The 22,653-nt window shown below is 44.6% G+C and overlaps 2 protein-coding genes across 2 annotated transcripts; both read right to left on the minus strand.

Moving 5' to 3' along the window:
- Positions 1 to 4,137: 4,137 nt before the first annotated feature.
- LOC122781011 (PWWP domain-containing DNA repair factor 3A-like) lies at positions 4,138 to 6,367 on the minus strand. Its single transcript, XM_044044499.1, has 6 exons — positions 6,333 to 6,367; positions 5,573 to 5,723; positions 4,922 to 5,017; positions 4,655 to 4,840; positions 4,442 to 4,530; positions 4,138 to 4,329 (listed from the first exon to the last, which is right to left on the minus strand). The coding sequence occupies exons 2-6, from the start codon at positions 5,627 to 5,629 to the stop codon at positions 4,203 to 4,205; spliced, it is 555 nt and encodes a 184-aa protein (XP_043900434.1). The 5' UTR covers positions 5,630 to 5,723; positions 6,333 to 6,367; the 3' UTR covers positions 4,138 to 4,202.
- An 11,243-nt stretch (positions 6,368 to 17,610) lies between these two features.
- On the minus strand, positions 17,611 to 22,039 carry LOC122781087 (extracellular calcium-sensing receptor-like). Its single transcript, XM_044044592.1, has 3 exons — positions 21,860 to 22,039; positions 18,265 to 18,471; positions 17,611 to 18,188 (listed from the first exon to the last, which is right to left on the minus strand). The coding sequence occupies exons 1-3, from the start codon at positions 21,929 to 21,931 to the stop codon at positions 17,874 to 17,876; spliced, it is 594 nt and encodes a 197-aa protein (XP_043900527.1). The 5' UTR covers positions 21,932 to 22,039; the 3' UTR covers positions 17,611 to 17,873.
- Between the last annotated feature and the right edge of the window lie 614 nt (positions 22,040 to 22,653).

The raw sequence follows: 22,653 nt of genomic DNA on the forward strand, positions 1-22,653 counted from the left end.
GGCCCAACATTGACCCAAACAAGCCATGGACACATGGCTGGCTGGGATATTTTAGAAACAAAAACATGTATGTACTGTATTTATGGAAAAATGTAATGTGAGTTAGACTTATTTTATTTATTGCATCCAAGAATAAACATAAGACATATCAGGGCAAAGTCCTGTCACAACAGCTGTGTGTGTGAGCAGTTGGAGGAGGAGCCCCCAGTTAGCTGACTCAGTCAAGAGTATATTATCTATGACATGCCCTAACTCTTGTTTTCTTGTAACAGAAACAGAAAAGTTGTGATCCATTTCCAGTAAAATCTATTTCATTTAATAATTGACAGGTTATAGCTCACTCAGTCCTTTCAACCTGTCGAAATATCTGTAAAGGGTCAAGTCAGTACATTACAAGGGCCAAAACGTCCTTTGAATTATTACATTATTATTGATGCATGTACTTCCATGTACTTCCATCCATCCATCATCTACCGCTTTATCCTCCACCGGAGGGTCGCAGGGGGTGCTGTGCCAATCTCAGCTGACATAGGGCGATAGGCGGGGTCACGTCCCATAGAAATCCACAATTTTCCTGTTAAATCATCTGTTAAATACTTGGGCATACACATCGCTGAAGATAATCTGAACATTTGGACTATACCTTAGGTAAATGTAAACCATATTTACATTTTTGGTCTCAAAGAGAAATTTCTATTATTGGAATTTTGCAATGCAATTAAGTCTATAAGGCAGGCCAACTTTAATTACATTTGGAAGAGGAAGTCACAGTGTAGAATTTATCAGTGACACTATTAAAATAAATGGGTTAAGATCCTTCTTGAGGAATGGAAACAACATTTGATGTCACATCCCAAACTACATCTTTATAACATTAGGATGAATTAACTTCCCCCTTAAGCGTGATTATGACATAAGTAAGCTCGCCATCAAATGATCTGCCTTCCAGTCTTACAAAATTGGAAAATTGCAAACATAACTTTTGACACGCCGTTATGGAATTGCAGATACAGTGTGTGTTGTTTAGAAAGAAATCTATTTGTTATGAAATTTGCTTAGAGAAGGAATTAGGTCTGCGATGCATCTCTCGCATAACACTGGAAATATTTGACCTCTTGACGTTTTTTGTCCTACATTAATTGAAATGAAAGGAGGTAGCATCAAAGCATTCCCTCAGTCTGTAATTACAATGTCTTATCATTTATTTCAAAACAATGTAATCCCAAATCTCTCCTCCCTCTTGGTGAACAGTCACAACATCCAATGCAGTCTAAAATTACCTAATATTCTAATCTGACAGTCTTTTGTCAAGAAACTATAGCACCAAAGGTGAAGGACATTCACTTTAAAATGCTGAATGATATTTATCCTCCTTTTAAATGTCAATTTAATTTAATTTAAACCACAACAATTGCTTCTTTTTTTACGCTGAACATATTGAAACAACTGAACATCAAGGGTTAATGCTTTCTGGGGAGATGTATATGATTGGATATCATCTAAATGTATAATTTATTTTGAGAAAATGTTTTGTTTGATTTACCAAAGAAAGGTCCAACACATTATCCTCAGTACATTCTTCATACATAAAAATAGGTATATGAAAGCGATTGCCTTGTATAAAAAAAAAACATTTTTTCATTCAGTATGATTGTACCATGACAACGTTCTAATTGTATATTTGAGAAATCGCAAATAAAAGATGAAAAAAAAGAAGAAAAATCTGCGCAGTTTACGTATATCATGTACGAAACAAAATACCCTGCGTTTGTTGCGTAGTATTTGTATTCCTGAACTACGGTCTCTGATTGGCTCACGCCCGTCGAGTTTAAGTCTTATCCAATGAGAACCAGGGAAGGGGCGGGCCTTCGCCCAGCTCGAGTGAAAACGATCCTGACTCTCGTTTGTTGCCGTAGCGTAGTTAAAAATGGCGGAGCTCAAGGAGGTGGACACTACCCAGCTACACCAGGAGGACGTAGATAAGAAACGTGAGTAAACAGCTCTAGTTACTCACATTAACGTGAATTCCGTGACTTTAATCTAATTTAATTAGCTGCAGGTTGGTCGCCAGCAACGCTGCGCGATACATTCACGGATAATGTGAGTTAATAACTGCTGAACTAAACGAGGGCCTCACCGCGGAGCTCCGCCGTAGGACCCAAATAGACAAAAACAAACTGAGACAAAGGCCAATGAGCATCTGCAATTTATATGAATAACATGATGTGGAGGGCTGCTGCTAAGCTTTTGGGGGCCCTAAGCATAATTGGTCAGAGGTATAGGGAGCGGCGGCTCTGTTGATGTGCTTGAATAATGTGTGAATGACACAGCGTTGTGCATGAAGCATTGACTGTGATGCTAATGATTTAGCAACTCTCTGAGCACATCATCATCTCATTCAGCAGCTCATTCAGTAACAGACCAGTAACAGACCAGTAACCATCCACACAAACACAGAGCCATTTAAATGTATTTTTTTAGGGTTCGAGCAACTCTGTTGCAAGAACTCTATTGTAATGGTAAAGATTATTCTTCCTCTTCTTCTTCTTCACCAAAGTAAATCGCGTTTTTGAGGCCCTGAACATGCCCCAAAATTCACCAATTTTTGCAACCGCATCAGACCTGGTGTAAAATTACGTTTATTAGTGTTTCGGGGAATGTGCATTAAAAAATGAAAGTGGGCGGGGCAAATAACTGCTCCACCCCCTAAAACTTGTGGCCCTGAGGAGCACGTTCAATGTACATGCACGAAACTTGGTACACTCGTTCCTTAGGTTGGGACAGTCAAAAAAGTCAGCGCAGCCTATGCTCTAAAACGAACAGGAAAGCCGCCATCTTGGATTGAAAGTTCATTTTTTGATGATTTCAAGTAGGTCCAGCTGCAGACCCGCAGACCACTCAACGAAACGCCCCTTTACTCAACGAAACGCCCCTTCACTCAACGAAACGCCCCTTTACTCAACGAAACGCCCCTTCAAACTACACGACACTCTGATTGGCTCTCAAGAGACTGCGTCTGAAACGTGATGACGTTTACTAACGTGATGACGTTTACTAACGTGATGACGTTTACCAACGTGATGACGTTTACTAACGTGATAACGTCTTCTTTTATTGAAACTTTATTTACACACGCGTATCTCATAGACACTAGTTGACAAGAGACTTTTATCCCGGTGTGCGACAGGAAAAGAGAAGAATAAATACTCGTGTTGACTTTTATGAACACAGAAATGTACTTTCTGTGAAATTTGTGAATAATTAATGTCACTTTGTAAAGTATGAAATGTTATAGCCAAACTGCTAAAATATATAAATGCCGATTGGAAAAGTTCTTTGAACATCACGTTTACACAATATAGTATCACGTTTATGTGATATAATTATCACGTTTATGTGATATAATTATCACGTTTATGTGATATAATTATCACGTTTATACAATATAATATCACGTTTATGTGATATAATTATCACGTTTATGTGATATAATTATCACGTTTATACAATATAATTATCACGTTTATACAATAAACGTGATAATATCACGTTTATACAATATAATTATCACGTTTATACAATATAATATCACGTTTATACAATGTTTATACAATATAATATCACGTTTATACAATATAATATCATGTTTATACAATATAATATCACAAATTCCACTTTGAACACACACTTTGAATAATTTCATTTGTTTTTGCAAACTTCCAACATCATGGCAACCTGTATGTTACAAAAAGGTGTGTTTAATATAGGCCTACATTTATTGAATGTCTTATTAGTCTGTAGTTTGACATGTTGTTCAACTGGACAGAACAACGATTAGAACTAATAAAAGTCTACTTGATCAGGTTTTTAACCTGAAAGAAACCCTCCTTAAATTCTGGGCTGGTGTGGTCCAGGTGGTGGTAGACAGAAGTTAAGTAGACAAGATCTGCTGAGTATGTCATTAAGGAGATGTTACCTATTTCCAGGAAGATATGTGAAACATTGGTATCTGAATCAAACCCAGCCAGTTGGACATCAGTAGGTCTTTTGATGAAAGTAAAACAAATGCACTGAAACCCTTGATTCTGCACAGAAAGTTGTATAACTTTCAAATCCATGTAATGAATACAAGTGATGAATGATATATTTTCTTTATTTTATACACAACAGACTATCCAGCAGACACATTCACTACCCAGGGATTACAGGCACCTGAGGAATTCCTCACAGTCCAAGGCTTTCTTGTAATTGCGCAGGAAGCTATCCAGTTTCTGCCTCGCTTTTGAGGAAATGTGGCTCTGAAGCTGTTCCCCAAGCTGGGTTATCTCGCTGACAAGACAAAATGATATAGCAAAATAATGAAGTCGTTAAAGACACTCAAATACATATTAAGTTATAAACTGAAAATTGGATTAATAGTTTCCTAAACTATCCGGCTTACCTTGAGTCAAACTCTGTGCCACGCATGTACATCTCCTTGGCTTTGTCCAGGGAGATGGAGTGAACAGCTCCGAGGGCGTATACTGTTGCCTGTGGCATGAAGATTAAGATTTAAGATTGTGTTAGACAGTGACCATGTGTTAAAAGGAGACAGACATATGCAGTCATATAAAACATGTAGTCTACAAATCAGTGTCAGTGTCTGAGATCTCACCTCTGGCAAAAGTACATCCATTACGAATGCCACTGGATCTGCAGACTTCTTGTCTGTCTCAGTACGTTCGAGTACTTCAGACAAGAAGTGCATGACTTTGTCCACTTGTTCTACATCTTCAAATAGAAGGATGACCCTGTCCTGTTTCTTGGCCCAAGGAGACACCGTGTTGCCTGTGATGATATTCTATAAAAAATGTATAGGATTTTAGTTTGGGTATTCAAATACAAATACACAAACACCACACTAAATGCCATTGTCACTCACTTTAAGGTGTTGCAGCATGCCCTGATCCTCAGTGATGAAATTAGCTAACAGACAAGTGGACTCACGTCGCTTCTGTTGGGCTTGTTGGGCCCTTTCCTAAAATTAAATTACACATAATATGCAACACTGAATACATGTGATTAAGAACTTTGAATAAGACATTTTCTTTCCCTGATTATTTGCACTTCCTCTGATAAGAGGTGTCATCCTGGCTGGCAACTTGTTTGGCCACAGTAACATCACTGCCCTAAATGGATATACAGATAAGCCTGTCTGAGAGGCAAATTGTTACATTACTTCTGAGAACAATCATTATTATCAGGGGCATCTATAAAAATGCAGGAATCTTGAAACTTTTTCTCAATATCTAAATTCTCAACAAGAGTGAAAATAAAATACACATTGACTTAAGATTCTACACACATGAAGTACAGTACACATAGACGAAATGGCTCCAGCATTAGTTTACTTTACTTTACTTATTTTGAGTTTCTGATACTCAAATGGATGAGTTGAAAAGTTTGATGGTCACAGTTATCCATGGTCAGGACAAACAGAAATAACATCACATTTAATAATACATAAGGCTCATGGGGAAATTAAAGCCTTTCAGCGTTGAAATGAAAAAATATTTGATAATTTAGGACTTACCACCGTACTCCACCATTGACCTTTGGTGTCCCTGCAGATCAGACACAAGCTTTGCATAGCTCCCCTTTTTTGTGCAGATCAGACACTGATAAGTGTCCGAGTCGCATCTCCTCAGCTCAGGGTCTGCTCCTTCACTGAACGTAGAGTTGCTCTATAAGAGAAAATGTAAATTAAAATTGTATTTTGTATTTTTAACATGGAAACATTTTTAATCCAGAATCAAGTAGTAATACACTGGACTGCATTTGCCTTTAACACTTTCCCTGTCCTAAAATATATGCAGGCTAACTGAAATAAATCAAATCAAATGACACTGTTGACTGTGATTCAACAGAACTTCTCATTTCTAAACATGAAAAATATTATTCATCATCAAATCTTTTATCTTAACAATTGTAGAACTGAGGTCACACGTTTTCAAATGAGCAAAGCTGTGTGCAACTTGTCAGAGTCATTTAAAGATTAAAAAACAGATAAATACTAATAGAGATCATATAGTTTATCTTATACGTTTCTTGGTTGAAAATGAGACAATGTTATATTGTCAATGTTATAACCTGTACATATAAATAAAAGAAAAAAAGGAAAAAAAGAAAAAAAAGGGAGAAAATCGCTGCGTCTTGCTTGCTGTTACAATCGCTATCGTTACAGCATGCAGACATTACTGGTTAATGAACTGCACTTAATTGATTTAATGGATACAAATAATGACTATTCATCCAGTGTTCAATATCAAAATGTGTTTTTTATCCATTCTTACCTTTTCCTCCGTCATTTTCCCGTGTTTTTGTCCCGTGTCCCGTGTCCCGTTCTTGTCCCGTGCTGTACAAGATGGCGCTGCACGAGCAGCTGCTGCTTACAACGGCTCTCCCTTCTTTCTTACTTTTTCTCGTTTTTTCTCCTTTTTCCTGGCGTGTTTCACGCTTTTTCTTTAAAATGGTCAAATCCTGCTGCCACTACGTGCACAATGAGACCACTTTCATTACTTTTGCATTTTGTTTAATGCTCTTCTCCGCACTTTTGGGAACTCCGTCGGCAGACACGCTCAGCGGATCCGTTGTTTACACCAGGGATCAGCTGTTGGTGTTGCGCAACACCGCTCTCTCTCTCTCAACGCGGAATGGACGATTCCAACGGTTTTAAAGAGGAAGAGACGGGGCTGCAGAGCGGGTCGGAGGAAACAGGAGAGGAAACGTAGGTTCCGTCCTTTTATCCCATCTTTTATCATGGGAAATGTCCGCTCCCTCGTGAACAAAACAGACGAGCTCGCGGCGCTGACCCGGTACCAGAGGGACTTCAGGGAGAGCAGCCTGCTGTGCTTCACGGAGACCTGGCTGACGGAGATGACACCGGACTCGGTCGTTTCCCTGGAGGGGTTTAAGACGGTACGTGCGGACCGGAATGTGGCTGGGAAGAGGAGAGGCGGAGGAGTGGCGGTGTTCATTAACGAGAGATGGTGCGACCCCGCGCACGTCTCCATCAAAGAACAAGTTTGCACAAAGGACATTGAGTTTGTTGCAGTGGGCATCCGCCCGTATTACATCCCGAGGGAGTTCTCACATGTGATTGTGTATACAGTCTACATCCCTCCCTCAGCCGATGCAGCCGCAGCATGTGAGAGGCTGCACAGCTCAGTGTCAGCACTGCAAACCGAACACCCGAACTCTCTCCTGCTCATAAATGGTGATTTCAACCATGCCTCGCTTTCCCCCTTTTTCCCCACGTTCACACAGTACGTGAAGTGCCACACCCGGGAGAACAAGACGCTGGACCTTTTATATGCAAATATAAAGGGTGCGTACACCTCCGTCCCCCTCCCCCCACTCGGCCGCTCTGATCACAATCTGATACGTCTGCGACCTGAATACACACCCGTGGTGAGGAGGCAGCCCGCACAGAAAAGAACTGTAATGATGTGGAATGAAGAAGCCAAGGAGAGGTTGAGAGACTGCTTCGAGACAACAATCTGGGAGACTTTCTCTGATGGAGATAACATCGACGGCTTCAATGACTGTTTCACACATTATATAAAATTCTGTGAGGAGAACGTCGCACCAACCCGCAGGGTGCGGTGCTTTGCCAACACCAAGCCATGGGTGACCCCTCAACTTCAAGTTCTGCTGAACAAGAAGAAGAGGGTGTTTGCTTCAGGGAGCAGAGAGGAGCTGAAAAAAGTCCAGCGGGAGCTCAAGCAGGCGATCAGGAAGGCCAAGGACGTCTACAAGAGGAAACTGGAGGAGCAGATGGGACAGAGCAAAGCAAGGGATGTGTGGAGAGGCCTGAAGAACATCACAGGTCATGGACAGAGTGGAGCCAGAGTCACAGCAGGGGGGGACCAGCGATGGGCCACTGAACTGAATCAATACTTCAACCGATTCGATCAGGGCCCCCCTCCCCTCTCCACCACTGCCCCCCACTCCTCACACGCCTGCTCTCCAGCGGCTACAGCCACCATCCACCAACCGTCCTCACCTCCAAAACACCTCACTCCAACACCCCACCCCCCACAGCCCCAGCTGCCCACCCCCCCTCAATCCCCCCCCCTCTCTGTGACAACTGAGCAGGTGAGGAGAGAACTGAGGCGACTGAAGATCAGGAAAGCTGTGGGACCAGATGGGATCAGCCCCAGACTGCTCAGGGACTGTGCTGACCAACTCTGTGAGGTGGTCGCGCACATCTTCAACCTGAGCCTCAGACTGGAGAAGGTCCCGGTCCTGTGGAAGACCTCCTGTGTGGTTCCAGTTCCTAAGACAGCGCACGCAAAGGAGCCGAGCCACTTCAGACCCGTCGCCCTGACCTCTCATCTGATGAAGACCATGGAGAGGCTGGTCCTCAGACATCTGCGCATGGTGGTGAGCCCCTTGATGGACCCACTGCAGTTCGCCTACAGGCCGAAGATCGGGGTGGATGACGCCGTCATCTACCTGTAGCACCGTGCACTGACCCACCTGGAGGTCGCCGGGAGCGCTGTGAGAGTCATGTTCTTTGACTTCTCCAGCGCTTTCAACACCATCCAACCGGCGCTGCTGAGGAGGAAGATGGAGGACGTAGGAGTGGGGACACAGCTGGCTGCATGGACCACCGACTACCTCACCAACAGGCCGCAGTATGTGAGGCTGCAGGACTGCAGGTCTGAGGTGGCCATCTGCAGCATCGGGGCTCCCCAGGGGACGGTGCTCTCACCGTTCCTCTTCTCCCTCTACACCTCAGACTACACCTACAACTCCAGCAGCTGTCACCTCCAGAAGTTCTCCGATGACTCAGCCATTGTTGGCTGCGTGTCTGAGGGGGACGAACTGGAGTACAGGTCGGTCATCAAAAACTTCGTGGACTGGTGTGAGAGCAACTTCTTGTGCTTGAACACCGGAAAGACGAGGGAGATGGTGATCGACTTCCGGAGAAGGACCCCACCACACCCACCGGTGAGCATCCAGGGCTCGGACATCGAGCTGGTGGATAATTTTAAGTACCTGGGTGTTCACCTCAATAACAAACTAAACTGGACCACTCACATTGACGCCCTCTACAAAAAGGGTCAAAGTCGCCTCCACCTCCTGAGGAGACTGAGGTCCTTCGGAGTGTGCAGACCTCTACTCCACACTTTCTTTGACTCTGTGGTGGCCTCTGCCATCCACTATGCTGTGGTTTGTTGGGGAGCAGGCAGCACGGACCGGGACAGGAAGAAACTGAACAGGCTGGTCAGGAGGGCCGGCTCTGTCCTGGGCTGCTCGCTGGAATCGGTGGAGGAGGTGGGACAGAGGAGGACGTTATCCAGACTGTCCTCCATCATGGAGAACACACTCCACCCACTGCACCTGACTGTGGAGGGGCTTGGCAGCTCCTTCAGCGGCAGGCTCCGGCACCCTCAGTGTAGGACAGAGCGCTACCGAAAGTCCTTCATCCCCACTGCTGTTCGGATATTTAACTCCTCTTAAATGTCCACTCACTTTCCCTGATAATACTCTATATTAGAGTGTAATTTTATCTTTTTACCTTTTATCTTTTGGTAATTTTTGTCTTACTATTGTATTGTATTGTATTTTTATTTTATCTTATTTTTATTTTTATTTTTATTCTTATTTTTACTTTTATTCGATTCTCACCTTTCTTAACTGAGCTGTTGTGAATGTGTGTTTCCCCCCTGGGGGAGGAATAAAGTCATTCAATTCAATTTTTCCCGTGTTAGTTTTTCGGGTTCTCTCTTCATACTCGGTCAACGTAAACTTCATCACGTATCAGACGCAGTCTCTTGAGAGCCAATCAGAGTGTCGTGTAGTGTGAGGGGGCGTTTCGTTGAGTAAAGGGGTGTTTCGTTGAGTAAAGGGGCGTTTCGTTGAGTGGTCTGCGGGTCTGCAGCTAGACCCTTCTCGATGATTTTGGCCATTTCGCACCAATGGTATTTGAATGAACTTGTCCTAGAGCTTTCATGAGATCACCTTCAAACTTGGTGAGGTCACTGGGGACAAGTTGAGGATCTAAAGTTATTGAAAACTTTTTTATAAGTATCATGATGTACGAGAAAGGGGCCGGCAAATTTGGTGAAAATTAAAATTTTTCACCACAGCAACAAAACTCTTATAACTTTGCGATAGAAGGTCCCATCCTAACCACATTTGCTAGGGTTGATGATGGACCATGGCTGAAGAAGTCTATGCAAAAACTGTACATTTTGAAAACAGCGCCTCCTGGTGGTAACAGAAAATACAACTAATTCACAATTCCCTTATAACATTTACAGGCGTCATCGTATCATACTCAAAATGAATGAAAACATTCAAAACACATGGTACCCACACCTTTCACCCAACAGGAAGTCAGCCATTTTAAACAGGAAGTGCCATCTAACTTAGCACAGAGACGCTGAAAATAGTACGAACTAAAAATAACTAGGACTGAAAATAACTAGTGCCGCAAGCGGTGAATGAACCCGTTCATTACCACTTGCGTTACTAGTTGTATTTGATATTAGAAATATGTATCTATCTTTTATCCATCTAACTCTTAAGTATATTACCTTTCTTGTTTTTCATTTTTATGAAATTTATATTCATATTTAATTTTATTTTTCTCTGGAATCCTCTGGGGCCTCTTCATAGAACCCTTTGGGTCCCTAGACCTGTCATTGATAAATGATGTTCAAACTACTACAACATTTTATCAGGGCTCTCAAGTTTTGAAGTCAGTTCAGAGTGAGATTTTAATAGTATATGTGCTCCAGTTTCTGTGATGAGAAGTAGCACGTACGGAGAGGTGTGCTTTCACTGACAGCTAGGCCAGGAGGGGGTTGGGCTATGTAAATGTGATGATTCTGTCTTTTGGCTCCTAGAAGGTGTAAATCTTTGAGACTAAAATTCTCCGCAGTTTGAGGAATGCCTTCATTCAAATGGCCACATCTTCAAATATTTTCTGATTTCCATGTGTTACACATTAATGGAAACCTTAGAAATCGCACTTTCGGAATTTGCAAATAACTCAAAATGTCCCTCAGCCCACTTGTTGCTGGTTTTGCCATGGCTGGGCACATACCGTCATCTACTCATTTCCGCAATGGAACATATGGGAGAACTCCAACATCTTGTGACCACAGGAACCACACGCACTTTCTGCCTATGCTCCATGTAGAACACTTCCCTGTCCAGTTGGTGGCAGCAAAGAAGACCACAACAAACATGTTGGTAACCATGAACACTGAACTGACGAATTATTTTTTTTTATTGTTGGACTACAGTTCTATCCGTCTTAAGTGATACGCAATGCTGAGGAGCTGGTGAAGAGAAAGTTGATGCATCTGAACGATCTGTCCCTTGAGCAGGGCATCAAAGAATCCTACACATTCATAGACTTAAATGGAATGCTGGAAAAGAGAAAATACATTTAAAAAGTTATTTAACATTAAAATACCATTTCTTTATATAATGTTGAAATACATATTAAAACATTATTTCATCTGCATTTGTTTGTACATTTGAGATAGAATTGATTAATGTGGTCTCACAGTTTCTATGACCCAATGCCACGACCCATGATGACTTTCTTTGTGTTTCTCTCTGGTCTGAACAGGATTATGTAACATTTGGGTCCAAACAGCGCCACCAACAGGCCAAAACTGGAGGCCAGGATGGCAAATACCTCCACTGCATCTGCATATTTGCCTGGTGAGCTGATGTAAGCAGGGACAAAGGCCACCCACACTGCGCAGAAGATCAACATGCTGAAAGTGATGAGTTTGGCCTCATTGAAACTGTCTGGAAGATTCCTTGCTAGAAAAGCTAACAAACAACTGAGGACAGCCAGTAAACCAATATAACCAAGTAAAACTGCAAAACCAACTGTGGACCCAACTGCACACTCATAAACTATCTTGTCACTGTGATACTGGGTGTTTTTATGAGGCACTGGTGAAGCAGAGACAAGCCAGACAGTGCAGATTGCAGCTTGAACAGAAGTCAGAAGCAGTACTGTCCCTCTCTGCTGCACAGCACCAAACCACTTGAGACTGGACTCACCTCCTGGTTTGGAGGCCCTGAACACAGCAAGAACCACCATGGTTTTCACCAGAATACATGAGACACAAAGCACAAAGCTGACACCAAATGCTGCATGTCTTAGTTGGCAAGTCCATAATCTGGGTCGTCCAATGAAGAGCAATGAGCAGAGGAAACAGAACTTAAGTGACACCAAGAGAAGAAAACTGAGTTCTGAATTGTTGGCACGGACTATAGGTGTGCTGTGATGATGGATGAAGATGCCCAGAACAACAACACAGATACATGTGCCCAACAGTGAGGTGGTTGTCAAACAGATACCCAGAGGCTCATGGTAGGAGAGGAAGTCTGTTTTCTTAGGAACACAGTGGTCACGCTGGGGGCTGGACCAGAAATCTTCTGGACAACTGGTGCACTCCATGGAGTCTGAGAAAAGAGGGAAAGTGATGAGATACATGTTTATACAACATCTATGAACTGTGATGTTTAAAAGTTTACACTCACCAGTTGTAATGCTGATCTTTCCCTCAGAACAAGGGACACAGTCAAAACAACACTCAGGTTCCCCCTTCTTTCTGGCCATGCGGGTACCTGGAGGACAACTCTTACTGCACACTGACCGAGGAGGCTGTGTGGAGAAACATCAGTATCTGTTAGATTAATCTATAATGATTAAGGTAAAGAGATGGTAGTCTGACAAAATAATAAATAACCTGTTTGGATTCAAAGTTCCAGAAGATTTTGTCTTCATCCAGTGTGATTTCTTCACCTTTGAAGGCTGACCTCTTAACCTCACCCACCCTCTGAACTTTAGTTCTTCCATCAGGGAGCCACACCCAGTTCATGATGTCATATACAGGTAAGGCATCACCATTTTCATCAAATGACACTCGATCACCAAATGTTGTTGTGAAATTGACTTTTTCCAAGTAATGCACAATCTATGAAAATCCAGATTAGGGACAAAGGGAAATTCTTTTTAAAGTATAGAGCTTTCTATTAGAGATGCATTGAAAATTCGGTCACCGAAATATTTTGTCCGAAAATGGATGCCAAAAAAGGCATTTTCAGGTTTTGGCTGTAAGACTTAACACTGAAACAAAATGGTCTATTCCTGCTTAGAGTCTGTCCAAGATCAGTTGGGAACACCAATAAAACGCTTCCAATAAGACGTGAGTACATGGTGGATCAGCACAGATGCTGGAAAGTTACCATTCGCAAAAGCGAAACTTGGCTGCATACAGCACAGATTACAAACTCCTCGACATTCACTTCAAAACGGAGAACATTCTCTCTCTTCTTGCCTCTTTTGAGCAGTTAACTAAAGAGATCATCTGATGCATCTGTGGCAGTCGTTATTCAATTAATTGCAGCACTAAAGCGTCTTCTACACAAAGAGGTTGAGACGGACCACAGAGTGAAAACAATGAAGTGCGCAGTACTAAGATTTAGTCAGATCCTTTGCACTTCATCGTGGCTGTACTCGATCCTCGTAGTAAAGATCATTACTTGGATGTGGGGATAAAGCAGTGCATACTGAAAGAATCCAGGCTGCATTAGGAGATGGTGAAGAGCAAGAGTGGTGCAGAAAAAAAGGCTTGTCTGTCTCCACCAGCATGCACTGTTGTTGTCTGATATGTTCAATGAGATCCTCCTAAATATCTTCATAGATTATTAATTGATTAATTCTTTGAAGCATGAAGATTAATCTATATAACTGCAATGCCTTGACTAGTGAGTTAAGTACACACAGTCCCAGCCATAACAACAGAATTAGATTTTAAAAAACTGATACAAAATTGGCATAATAATTTTTTTTTCAGTGTTTCGGTTTTCGGTCAAGTGTTACATGATTTTAAGTTTAAAGAGGCCATAGCATGGTCCTATCTCACTTATACGTAAGATATGGAGGCGTCCTCCATATCTTACATACATGAAGTCGTTTTTATAGTCTGGAAAAGCGGATGTACTGCTAGCAATTATCAAAACATTGAATAATGCCGTTGTCACGACCCCTCACCATAATCCCTTACGCATTTGATCCCTTACGCATTTGATCATTTGAGTCTGAGCCAGAGTCAGTAGACACTGTGACAAGTGAACCACCTCCATCACAACGACTGCTGCAGGACGCCTGTAGCTTGTAACGCTGTGGTTACCAAGATGATAAAAACACATACATGCAAATGAGAGTGTAGGTTAGCCTGTAGCCGGCTATCACTAATGCTAAACAACAAAACAAACACACAAAGACAGTTTTACGGTTTGGAAAAATTGTTGGCACTGCTGCTCCTGTGTCCTGCTTTATATTGCTATGTTCAACCGTAGCAGAAGAAGAACTACTCTTGTTGTAGCTGCTCAGCATATCGGTTGTACAGAGCCCTGGACATGACATGGTAAAAAAAATAATAATAATTGTGCTCACAATATAGCTATAAAGTGCGCAAAAAAGACTGCTTTGTGGCCATGAAATTAGTATAACATGCGCACGTTGTTTTTTTTTTTTACCATATCATATTCAAAGACCTCATGAAAAAATGACAGAGGAAGAGAGTGACCCTGCCCGGAGGAAGCCCGGGGCCCCCGCCTGGAGCCAGGCCCAGATGGAGGGCCCGTGAGCGAACGCCTGGTGGCCGGGTCTACCATGGGGCCCGGCCGGGCACAGCCCGAACAAGTCCCGTGGCCTCTTCATCGTCCTCCTGTGGACCCACCACCTGCAGGGAGATCGACTGGGGTCGGGTGCGCTGCAATATGGGTGGCAGTGAAGGTCGGGGGTCTCGACGTACTGGACCTGGGCGGCAGAAGCTGGTTCTGGGGACGTGGAACGTCACCTCGCTGTGGGGGGAAAGAGCCGGAGCTTGTGCGGGAGATGGAGCGCTACCAATTAGATTTGGTGGGGCTTACCTCCACGCACAGCCTTGGCTCTGGAACCACACTCCTGGATAGGGGTTGGAAGTTATTCTTCTCTGGAGTTGCCCAGGGTGTAAGGCATCGGGCGGGTGTGGGGATACTCACAAGCCCGCAGCTGAGCGCTGCTGTGTTGGAGTTTACCCCGTTGGACGAGAGGGTCGCCTCCCTGCGCCTTAGGGTTGCGGGGGGGAAAGCCCTGACTGCTGTTTGTGCTTATGCACCGAACAGCAGCTCGGAGTATCCGGCCTTCTTGGAGTCCCTAGATGGAGTCCTGCAAGGGGCTCCGTCGGGGGACTCCATAGTTCTGCTGGGAGATTTCAACACGCAGCGATGGGGAAACCTGGAGAGGCGTGATTGGGAAGAACGGCCTACCTGATCTAAATCAGAGTGGTCGTTTGTTGTTGGATTTCTGTGCAAGTCATGGACTATCCATAACAAACACCATGTTCGAGCATAAGGATGCTCATAAGTGTACTTGGTACCAGAGTGTCCTTGGCCGAAGGTCGATGATCGATTTTGTGATTGTTTCATAGAGGGGCAGAGCTGTCAACTGATCACCATCTGGTGGTGAGTTGGGTCAGAGGATGGGGGAGGACTCTGGATAGACCTGGTAAACCCAAACGTGTAGTGCGGATGAACTGGGAATGTCTGGAGGATGCCCCTGTCCGAGAGGCCTTCAACTCTCACCTCCGGCGGAGCTTTTCCTGTATCCCTGTGGAGGCTGAGGACATTGAACCTGAATGGGCAGTGTTCAAAGACTCTATTGTGAAAGCTGTAGTGGAGAGCTGTGGCTTTAGGTGCCTCAAGGGGCAGTAACCCTCGAACATCGTGGTGGACACCGGTGGTCAGGGAAGCTGTCCGACTGAAGAAGGACTGTTTCCGGGATATGTTATCCCGGAGGACTCCTGAGGCAGTTGCAAGGGATCGACGGGCCCGAAGGGCGGCAACCTATGCTGTGGCAGACGCAAAGCAGCGGGTATGGGAGAAGTTCGGAGAGGACATGGAGAAGGACTATCGGTCGGCACCAAGGTGTTTCTGGAAAACCATTCGGGGCCTCAGGAGGGGAAAGCGGGGGACCATCCAAGCTGTGTACAGTAAGGAGGGGACACTGTTAACCTCGAATGAGGAGGTAACCGGATGATGGAAGGAACACTTTGAGGAACTCCTGAATCCAACATCTGCACCCTCTGTGGTGGAGGCAGAGAGGGAAGCTGATGGGGGATCATCATCAATCTCCCTGAGGGAGGTCACTGAGGTGGTTAAACAACTCCACAGTGGCAAGGCCCCAGGGGTTGATGAGATCCGCCCAGAAATGCTGAAGGCTCTGGGTGTGGAGGGGCTGTCTTGGATGACAGGTCTCTTCAACACTGCGTGGAGGTCGGGGTCAGTGCCGAAGGAGTGGCAAACTGGGGTGGTGGCCACCCTTTTCAAAAAGGGGGACCTGAGAGTGTGTTCCAATTACTGGGGCATCACACTTCTCAGCCTCCCTGGTAAGGTTTATTCCAAGGTACTGGAAAGGAGGGTTCGACCGACTGCGCTTTATCACCAATCCTGTTTGTGATTTTCATGGACAGGATATCGAGGCGTAGTCGTGGGGGAGAGGGGTTGTGGTTTGGCGGGCTTGAGATCACGTCGCTGCTTTTTGCAGATGATGTGGTCCTCATGGCTTCGTCGGGCTGCGACCTTCAGCTCTCACTGGATCGGTTCGTGGCCGAGTGTGAAGCGGTCGGGATGAAGATCAGCATCTCTAAGTCTGAGGCCATGGCTCTTAGCAGGAAACTGGTGGATTGCCTTCTCCGGGTAGGGAGTGACTCCTTGCCCCAGGTGAAGAAGTTCAAGTATCTCGGGGTCTTGTTCACAAGTGAGAGGACGAGGGAGCAGGAGATGGGCCGGAGAATCGGAGCGGCTGGTGCGGTACTGCTTTCGCTTTACCGCACGGTTGTGACGAAAAGGGAGCTGAGCCGGAAGGCAAAGCTCTCGATCTACCGGTCAATCTTCGTTCCTATCCTCACCTATGGTCATGAAGGTTGGGTCATGACCGAAAGAACGAGATCGCGGGTACAAGCGGCCGAAATGGGATTCCTCAGAAGGGTGGCTGGCTTTTCCCTTAGAGATAGGGTGAGAAGCTCGGTCATCCGGGGGGAGCTCGGAGTAGAACCGCTGCTCCTTCACGTTGAAAGGAGCCAGTTAAGGTGGTTCGGGCATCTGGTGAGGATGCCTCCTGGGCGCCTCCCAAGGGAGGTGCATCAGGCACGTCCAGCTGGAAGGAGGCCTCAGGGTAGACCTAGGACCAGGTGGAGAGATTACATCTCCACTCTGGCCTGGGAACGCCTCGGGATCCCTCAGTCGGAGCTGGTCAATGCGGCTCAGGAAAAGGAAGTTTGGGGTCCCTTGCTGAAACTGCTGCCCCCGCGACCCGGCCCCGGAGGATGATGATGATGACTATGTCATATGAGGGGCTCTGTACAACTGATACACTCAGCAGCTACAACAAGAGTAGTTCTTCTTCTTCTACGGTTGAAAGTACGCCACCGGATGTGCCCGGACTCTAGTGCCCAGACTAGGAGGTGCTGCTGTTTAGAGGAGTGGTGAAATTCTCCAGTGACATTATTAGTCAACGGAAGTGCATTTCCGCTTCGTAGAGCTCAGGAAAACAACCAAACCCTGCACTCTCAGCAGTGGCTGAACTGATTGACACAGATACACCTAAAAACGCACAATTTTCATTTCGGTGCATCCCTACACACCTTGGACACGTCGCCAGTCCATCACAGGGCCACATAACAACCATCCACTCTCATACTCACACCTATGGTCAATTTGGAGTGTCCAATTTGCCTAATCCCAGAAATCGGATTTGGTCTATAATTTCTTAACACATGACACTCAAAATTAAATACGAAGGATTAAGTGAATGCAGAGCTGAGTGTAAACTGATATCTCACCTGCCATGGCTCCAGTCTTTGTACATGAGCACAGGTGTTGTTGCTGAAAGGTCCTCTCTCTGGCTCACACTGCAGCATGTCATCAAGAGCATACGCCAAAGCGTACACAGCCTTATACACATTATACTCTGGTCTGAGGTCTGAATCATCCAGGAAATCAGTCTCCACATTATCTATAACTTCCTGTCCAGTGCATAATTCTCCTGCAGGTTCCACCCAACCTGCTGGAGGTGGTGCAAATCTACACTGAAATGTGTGTTCCCAAAACTGATTCACCTGTAATGTAGTTAATCTTAAATTGATTACATTATATTTTTTTCCAAAAAATACGAAATCAGAGTAAAACTCTCACCATGCTGTTTCCATCAGTGTTGTTGTGATGTGGATCAGGACGTATTTGTAACAGGAAGTCCCTGAACCCTGGTATTTCTCCTCGACGGATGGCGATTCCCAGTGTTCCACCCAGGTACGGCATGAGGTGAGGAGTCTGGAGCACAGCAGCTGATGTCCAGGATTCACTGGCAATCCCCTGCAGGCCTGTCACATTCTGTCTCACCACCTGTACGTTGTATTATAACATGTATATAAATTCATACTTTCATATCAGTAAAATATTGTAGACACCTGCAGTAATGTCTGTTTGTAATGTGTACCTGTTCTGTAATGTTCAGAGTGTTGACTGTGTGATGCAGTGAATGTGTGTGGGGTTAAGATCAGTATGTGGTTGAAAGAGCGAGATCAGGGGGCATGGCAAGTATAAGGTGCAGATGCAGATGTGTGTGTGTTGCTGTGGCTGTGAGGAGAGCAGAAGACTCATGGTTATTGCTGTATTGTTTATGGTGTGGTTGAGGCCGACAGCAAAGTCACTGTTGCTTTCATCATTTCAAGCTACCGGCAGGATGTTACATTGGTGTCAGAAGTAAAACACCAGAGTTCCTAACCTCCGTTAGCCTTGACTATCCCTAACCCGGTTAACTTTACTTCGACCTGCAGATGGTATAGCAGTGGTATGGGACCGGCACCCCTCCGAGGATCAAGGAGGAGGTGACGTGCAGTGATTATGATGGTATTTTGTCACATAGGAGTGATTTTAGCTGTGCTTCAGAGTGAGGAGGCTAGCTGAAGACGCCGGTTTCAGCTAGCTGAGTGTGGGAGGGTGAGACGGTGTGGGAACGTCCACCAAGAGCGACGCAAGACCGGTTGTAAACAAAAAATGCAGCGCCCAGTGCAACCAGCTCCAAGTGAAAACGCCAAAATATTCCGATAAGGCAGACTGGGAGGCTTCCATGCCCAATTGAATGGTTAGCTGGGGCTGCTGGATGGTCAGAGAACAGTAAAGCACTCCATCTGGCTGTGTCTCACAGATGAGGCATTAACATGTTTGCTGTTGCTTAGCCCAGCCGAACATGATGATTACATGGCTTTAGTTGGGGCTTTACGGCGGCATTTTGGACAATGCAACCAGAAGAAGAAGATGGGGAGGAATACAACCCAGAGCATGATGAATCATCTTCAGAAGAAGAAGAAAACCCTGAAGCTGAAAGAGAGACTTTCCTTTCAAAAAATGGCAAAATAACATGGTCTTCAGCAGCATATGACCAGGCATGCAGAACAAAACGTCATAAAGATGACCCCAGGACCCACAAGGTATGCCGTTTATTATGCCAACGACATTGTCTCTACATTCTACCTGTTTATCACACCAGCAATAGAACGAATAATCCTGGAGATGACAAATCTGGAGGGTTTTCGCAAATATGGAGACAGCTGGAAAAAGATGGATGAGACTGACCTGCAGGCCTACTTAGGGCCTGCAGGTCTTAGCCGGTGTATACAGGTCCCGAGGTGAGGCTGCAGCTAGTCTATCGGATGCAGAGAGTGGAAGGGCAATTTTCCGAGCCACAAATCCACTCAAACTCTTTGTGGCAGTGGGGCTTGGTTAGAGCGACGGCTGCTGGAGGGAAGGAAGGAGTGGCTCAGCCGGTGATCAGACAGCTGGACAGAATCAGGTAATTAGTCAGCTATATAAGCATGTTTGTAACCTGGTTCTGGTTTCTTGCAGTAGGCTGGGTCCTCACGCAGACACACACAGAGAGAGAGACGGAGAGACACGGGGAGTCAGAGAGTCAGAGCAGCGCAGGGCAGCAGAGCGCTCACATCGCAGCCACAGCTGACTTCTTTTGTTTGTTTGGTTGATTGTTTTCATTTGACAATAAACCGGTCTATTTGCTCCCTCAACGCCGCCTCCTCGTCCTTCCCGAACCCCAGTGAGTGGGAAAAGCTCACACTCTTTCACACCTACTCAAGACTGCTACGATTTGATGACCGTGAGTCAAGACCAGCAAGATGTGTGACAGACAAACTTGCAGCCATAAGAGAGGTCTGGGACAAGTGGGTGGAGCGGCTGCCCTTCAGTGGATGATCAACTGGTTCCATTTAGAGGTAATCTATTTTCATATTTGTAATAAAAGTGATTTTCACTATTGATTTGTCTGACTGTTTTCTGTGACACTGATACTAATCACTGATGCCAATGTCTTCTGTCCAAAGGTCGTTGTCCTTTCCGGCAGTATATGCCCAGCAAGCCAGCAAAATATGGGATCAAGTCATGGGTGGCTTGCGATGCCAAATCAAGCTATGATGGAAAATGCAAGTCTATACCAGGAAGCCGACCAGTGGATGCCCAGAGAAGAACCAGGGGATGTGAGTCGTGCTTGATGTGACAGAGGGACTGAGGGGTCACAATCTGACATGTGACAATTTCTTCACATCTTATGAACTCGCACAGCAGCTCCTGAAGAGGAAGATCACCATGGTTGGTACAGTTCGAAAGAACAAGCCTGAGCTCCCACCTGCACTGCTTGCGTCAAAGGAGAGAGAGGTTTTCTCATCAAAGTTTGCCTTCACGCCCACTACCACTCTAGTTTCTTACCTCCCAAAGAAAAACAAGAATGTAGTTCTTCTGAGCACACTGCACAAAGACGGTGACGTTAGCGAACGTGAGGACAGGAAGCCAGTCATCATCCTAGACTACAACCGCAACAAGGGAGGTGTGGACAACCTAGATAAGGTGATTGGAACATACAGCTGCAGAAGGATGACTGCCCGCTGGCCCCTGGTCATCTTCCACAACATCATTGATGTTTCCTCCTACAATGCCTTTGTGATTTGGAGAGAGATCAACCCGACCTTGATGTCTCGTAAGCAGAGCAAGAGGAGGGTGTTCCTGGAGCAGCTGGGAAAGGCACTTGTAATTCCACTCATTGAAAGAAGGAAGCATGTCCCCCGCACAGAAGCCTCAGCAGCAGTTGTGAAAGCTATTCAGAGTGCAGGAGCTCCTGATCAACCTGAGGATCCAGCTACCACAGCCACTTCCCCAGCTAGGGCAAGTAAGAGGAAGAGATGTCAGTTCTGCCCTCAAAAGAAGGACTGTAAAACACATACTGTTTGCTGCAGGTGTAAGAAATATATCTGCAAAGGCTGCGCACTTGCATACTGCCCTACATGTGCCAATTAGTTGAATGGGTTATGTTATTTTTCATATTTTGTATTTTACATTGTCTTCAATTGTTCACTGGAGAAAGAAAAGAAAGAAACTGAGTTATTGGCATGAATAAAAATGCATTCAAAACTCCTTTTTGCACATTTTTTTTCTTTTCTTAAGCTATGGAAATGAAGTGAAGAGGGAAAACTCACACATTATTCACACACTTTGTGGTGAATGACAAGTTGTTTCTTCAAGCAAGATGAAATTTGGTGTTTGGTGAAATTAAGCTGCTTATATTAGGGGTTTAGTAAAGACGGGTCATTTTGACCCGGAGGACACAGGGTGTATACAGAAAATGAGGACAACAGGAGGGTTGACAAATGTCATATGAAATAGAATTCATTAAATCTGTTTTTTTTAAATGTTAAACGGTTTTTGCTACATATATTTCAGGACTGACCTCTTTCATAAGGTTAATCATGAGAAAATTATTTGCAAACGCAATCACCACCCGAGCTGTAGATTTCCTCATCACATCCACTATTCTCCTTAGTTCAGCAGGGTCATCACCCCGGGGCAAAATCTCTTTGTAAGCCAGACAACCTTCACCAGCTGGACCAAGATCAGAGTGAAAGGATCGGGCAGCGTGGAATCCATAATCATCATCACTGATGAGCAGACCTGCCCAAGTCCAACCAAAGTGTTTTAGAATCTGAATCATAGCATTCACCTATGTGGACACAGAGCAGAGGGATTAGTGCACAGGCTGGAATCATCTTTACTAGATATCTTGCTAAACAGGTTCATCAAAGACTCATGTTTAGTCACTGATTTTAAGTGTTGTATATCTGACACCACACAACTCTGTCAATGAAACGTATAACATGACTGGTGACACACTCTTTTCTTTTTTGTAGATAGATTTTCACCTGAAAAGCATCACTTGGGATCGTCCTAAAGAAAGATGGAAACTTATGTCGGTCACTCAGGCAGGAACATGTGGCAAAATAACTCACCTGCAAAACACATAGACTGAATGTTCCAAAAACATTTATTTTCAATTTTAACTATGTTTATAACTAAATTGCAATTTTATAATGAAATTGTTATTATTCAGTTAACTAATTCATTTAAACTTACCAGAGGCACACTGTACAAACCTAAGACTGTGGATATGGAAATAGAACGTGTAGAAGAAGAATCTCCCACAATCCCCAGTACTGGAGGAGTTCCTACACAGTTCTCTTCTAATGT

Source organism: Solea senegalensis, linkage group LG14, assembly GCF_019176455.1.
Source record: "Solea senegalensis isolate Sse05_10M linkage group LG14, IFAPA_SoseM_1, whole genome shotgun sequence".
Taxonomy (NCBI): Eukaryota; Metazoa; Chordata; class Actinopteri; order Pleuronectiformes; family Soleidae; genus Solea; species Solea senegalensis.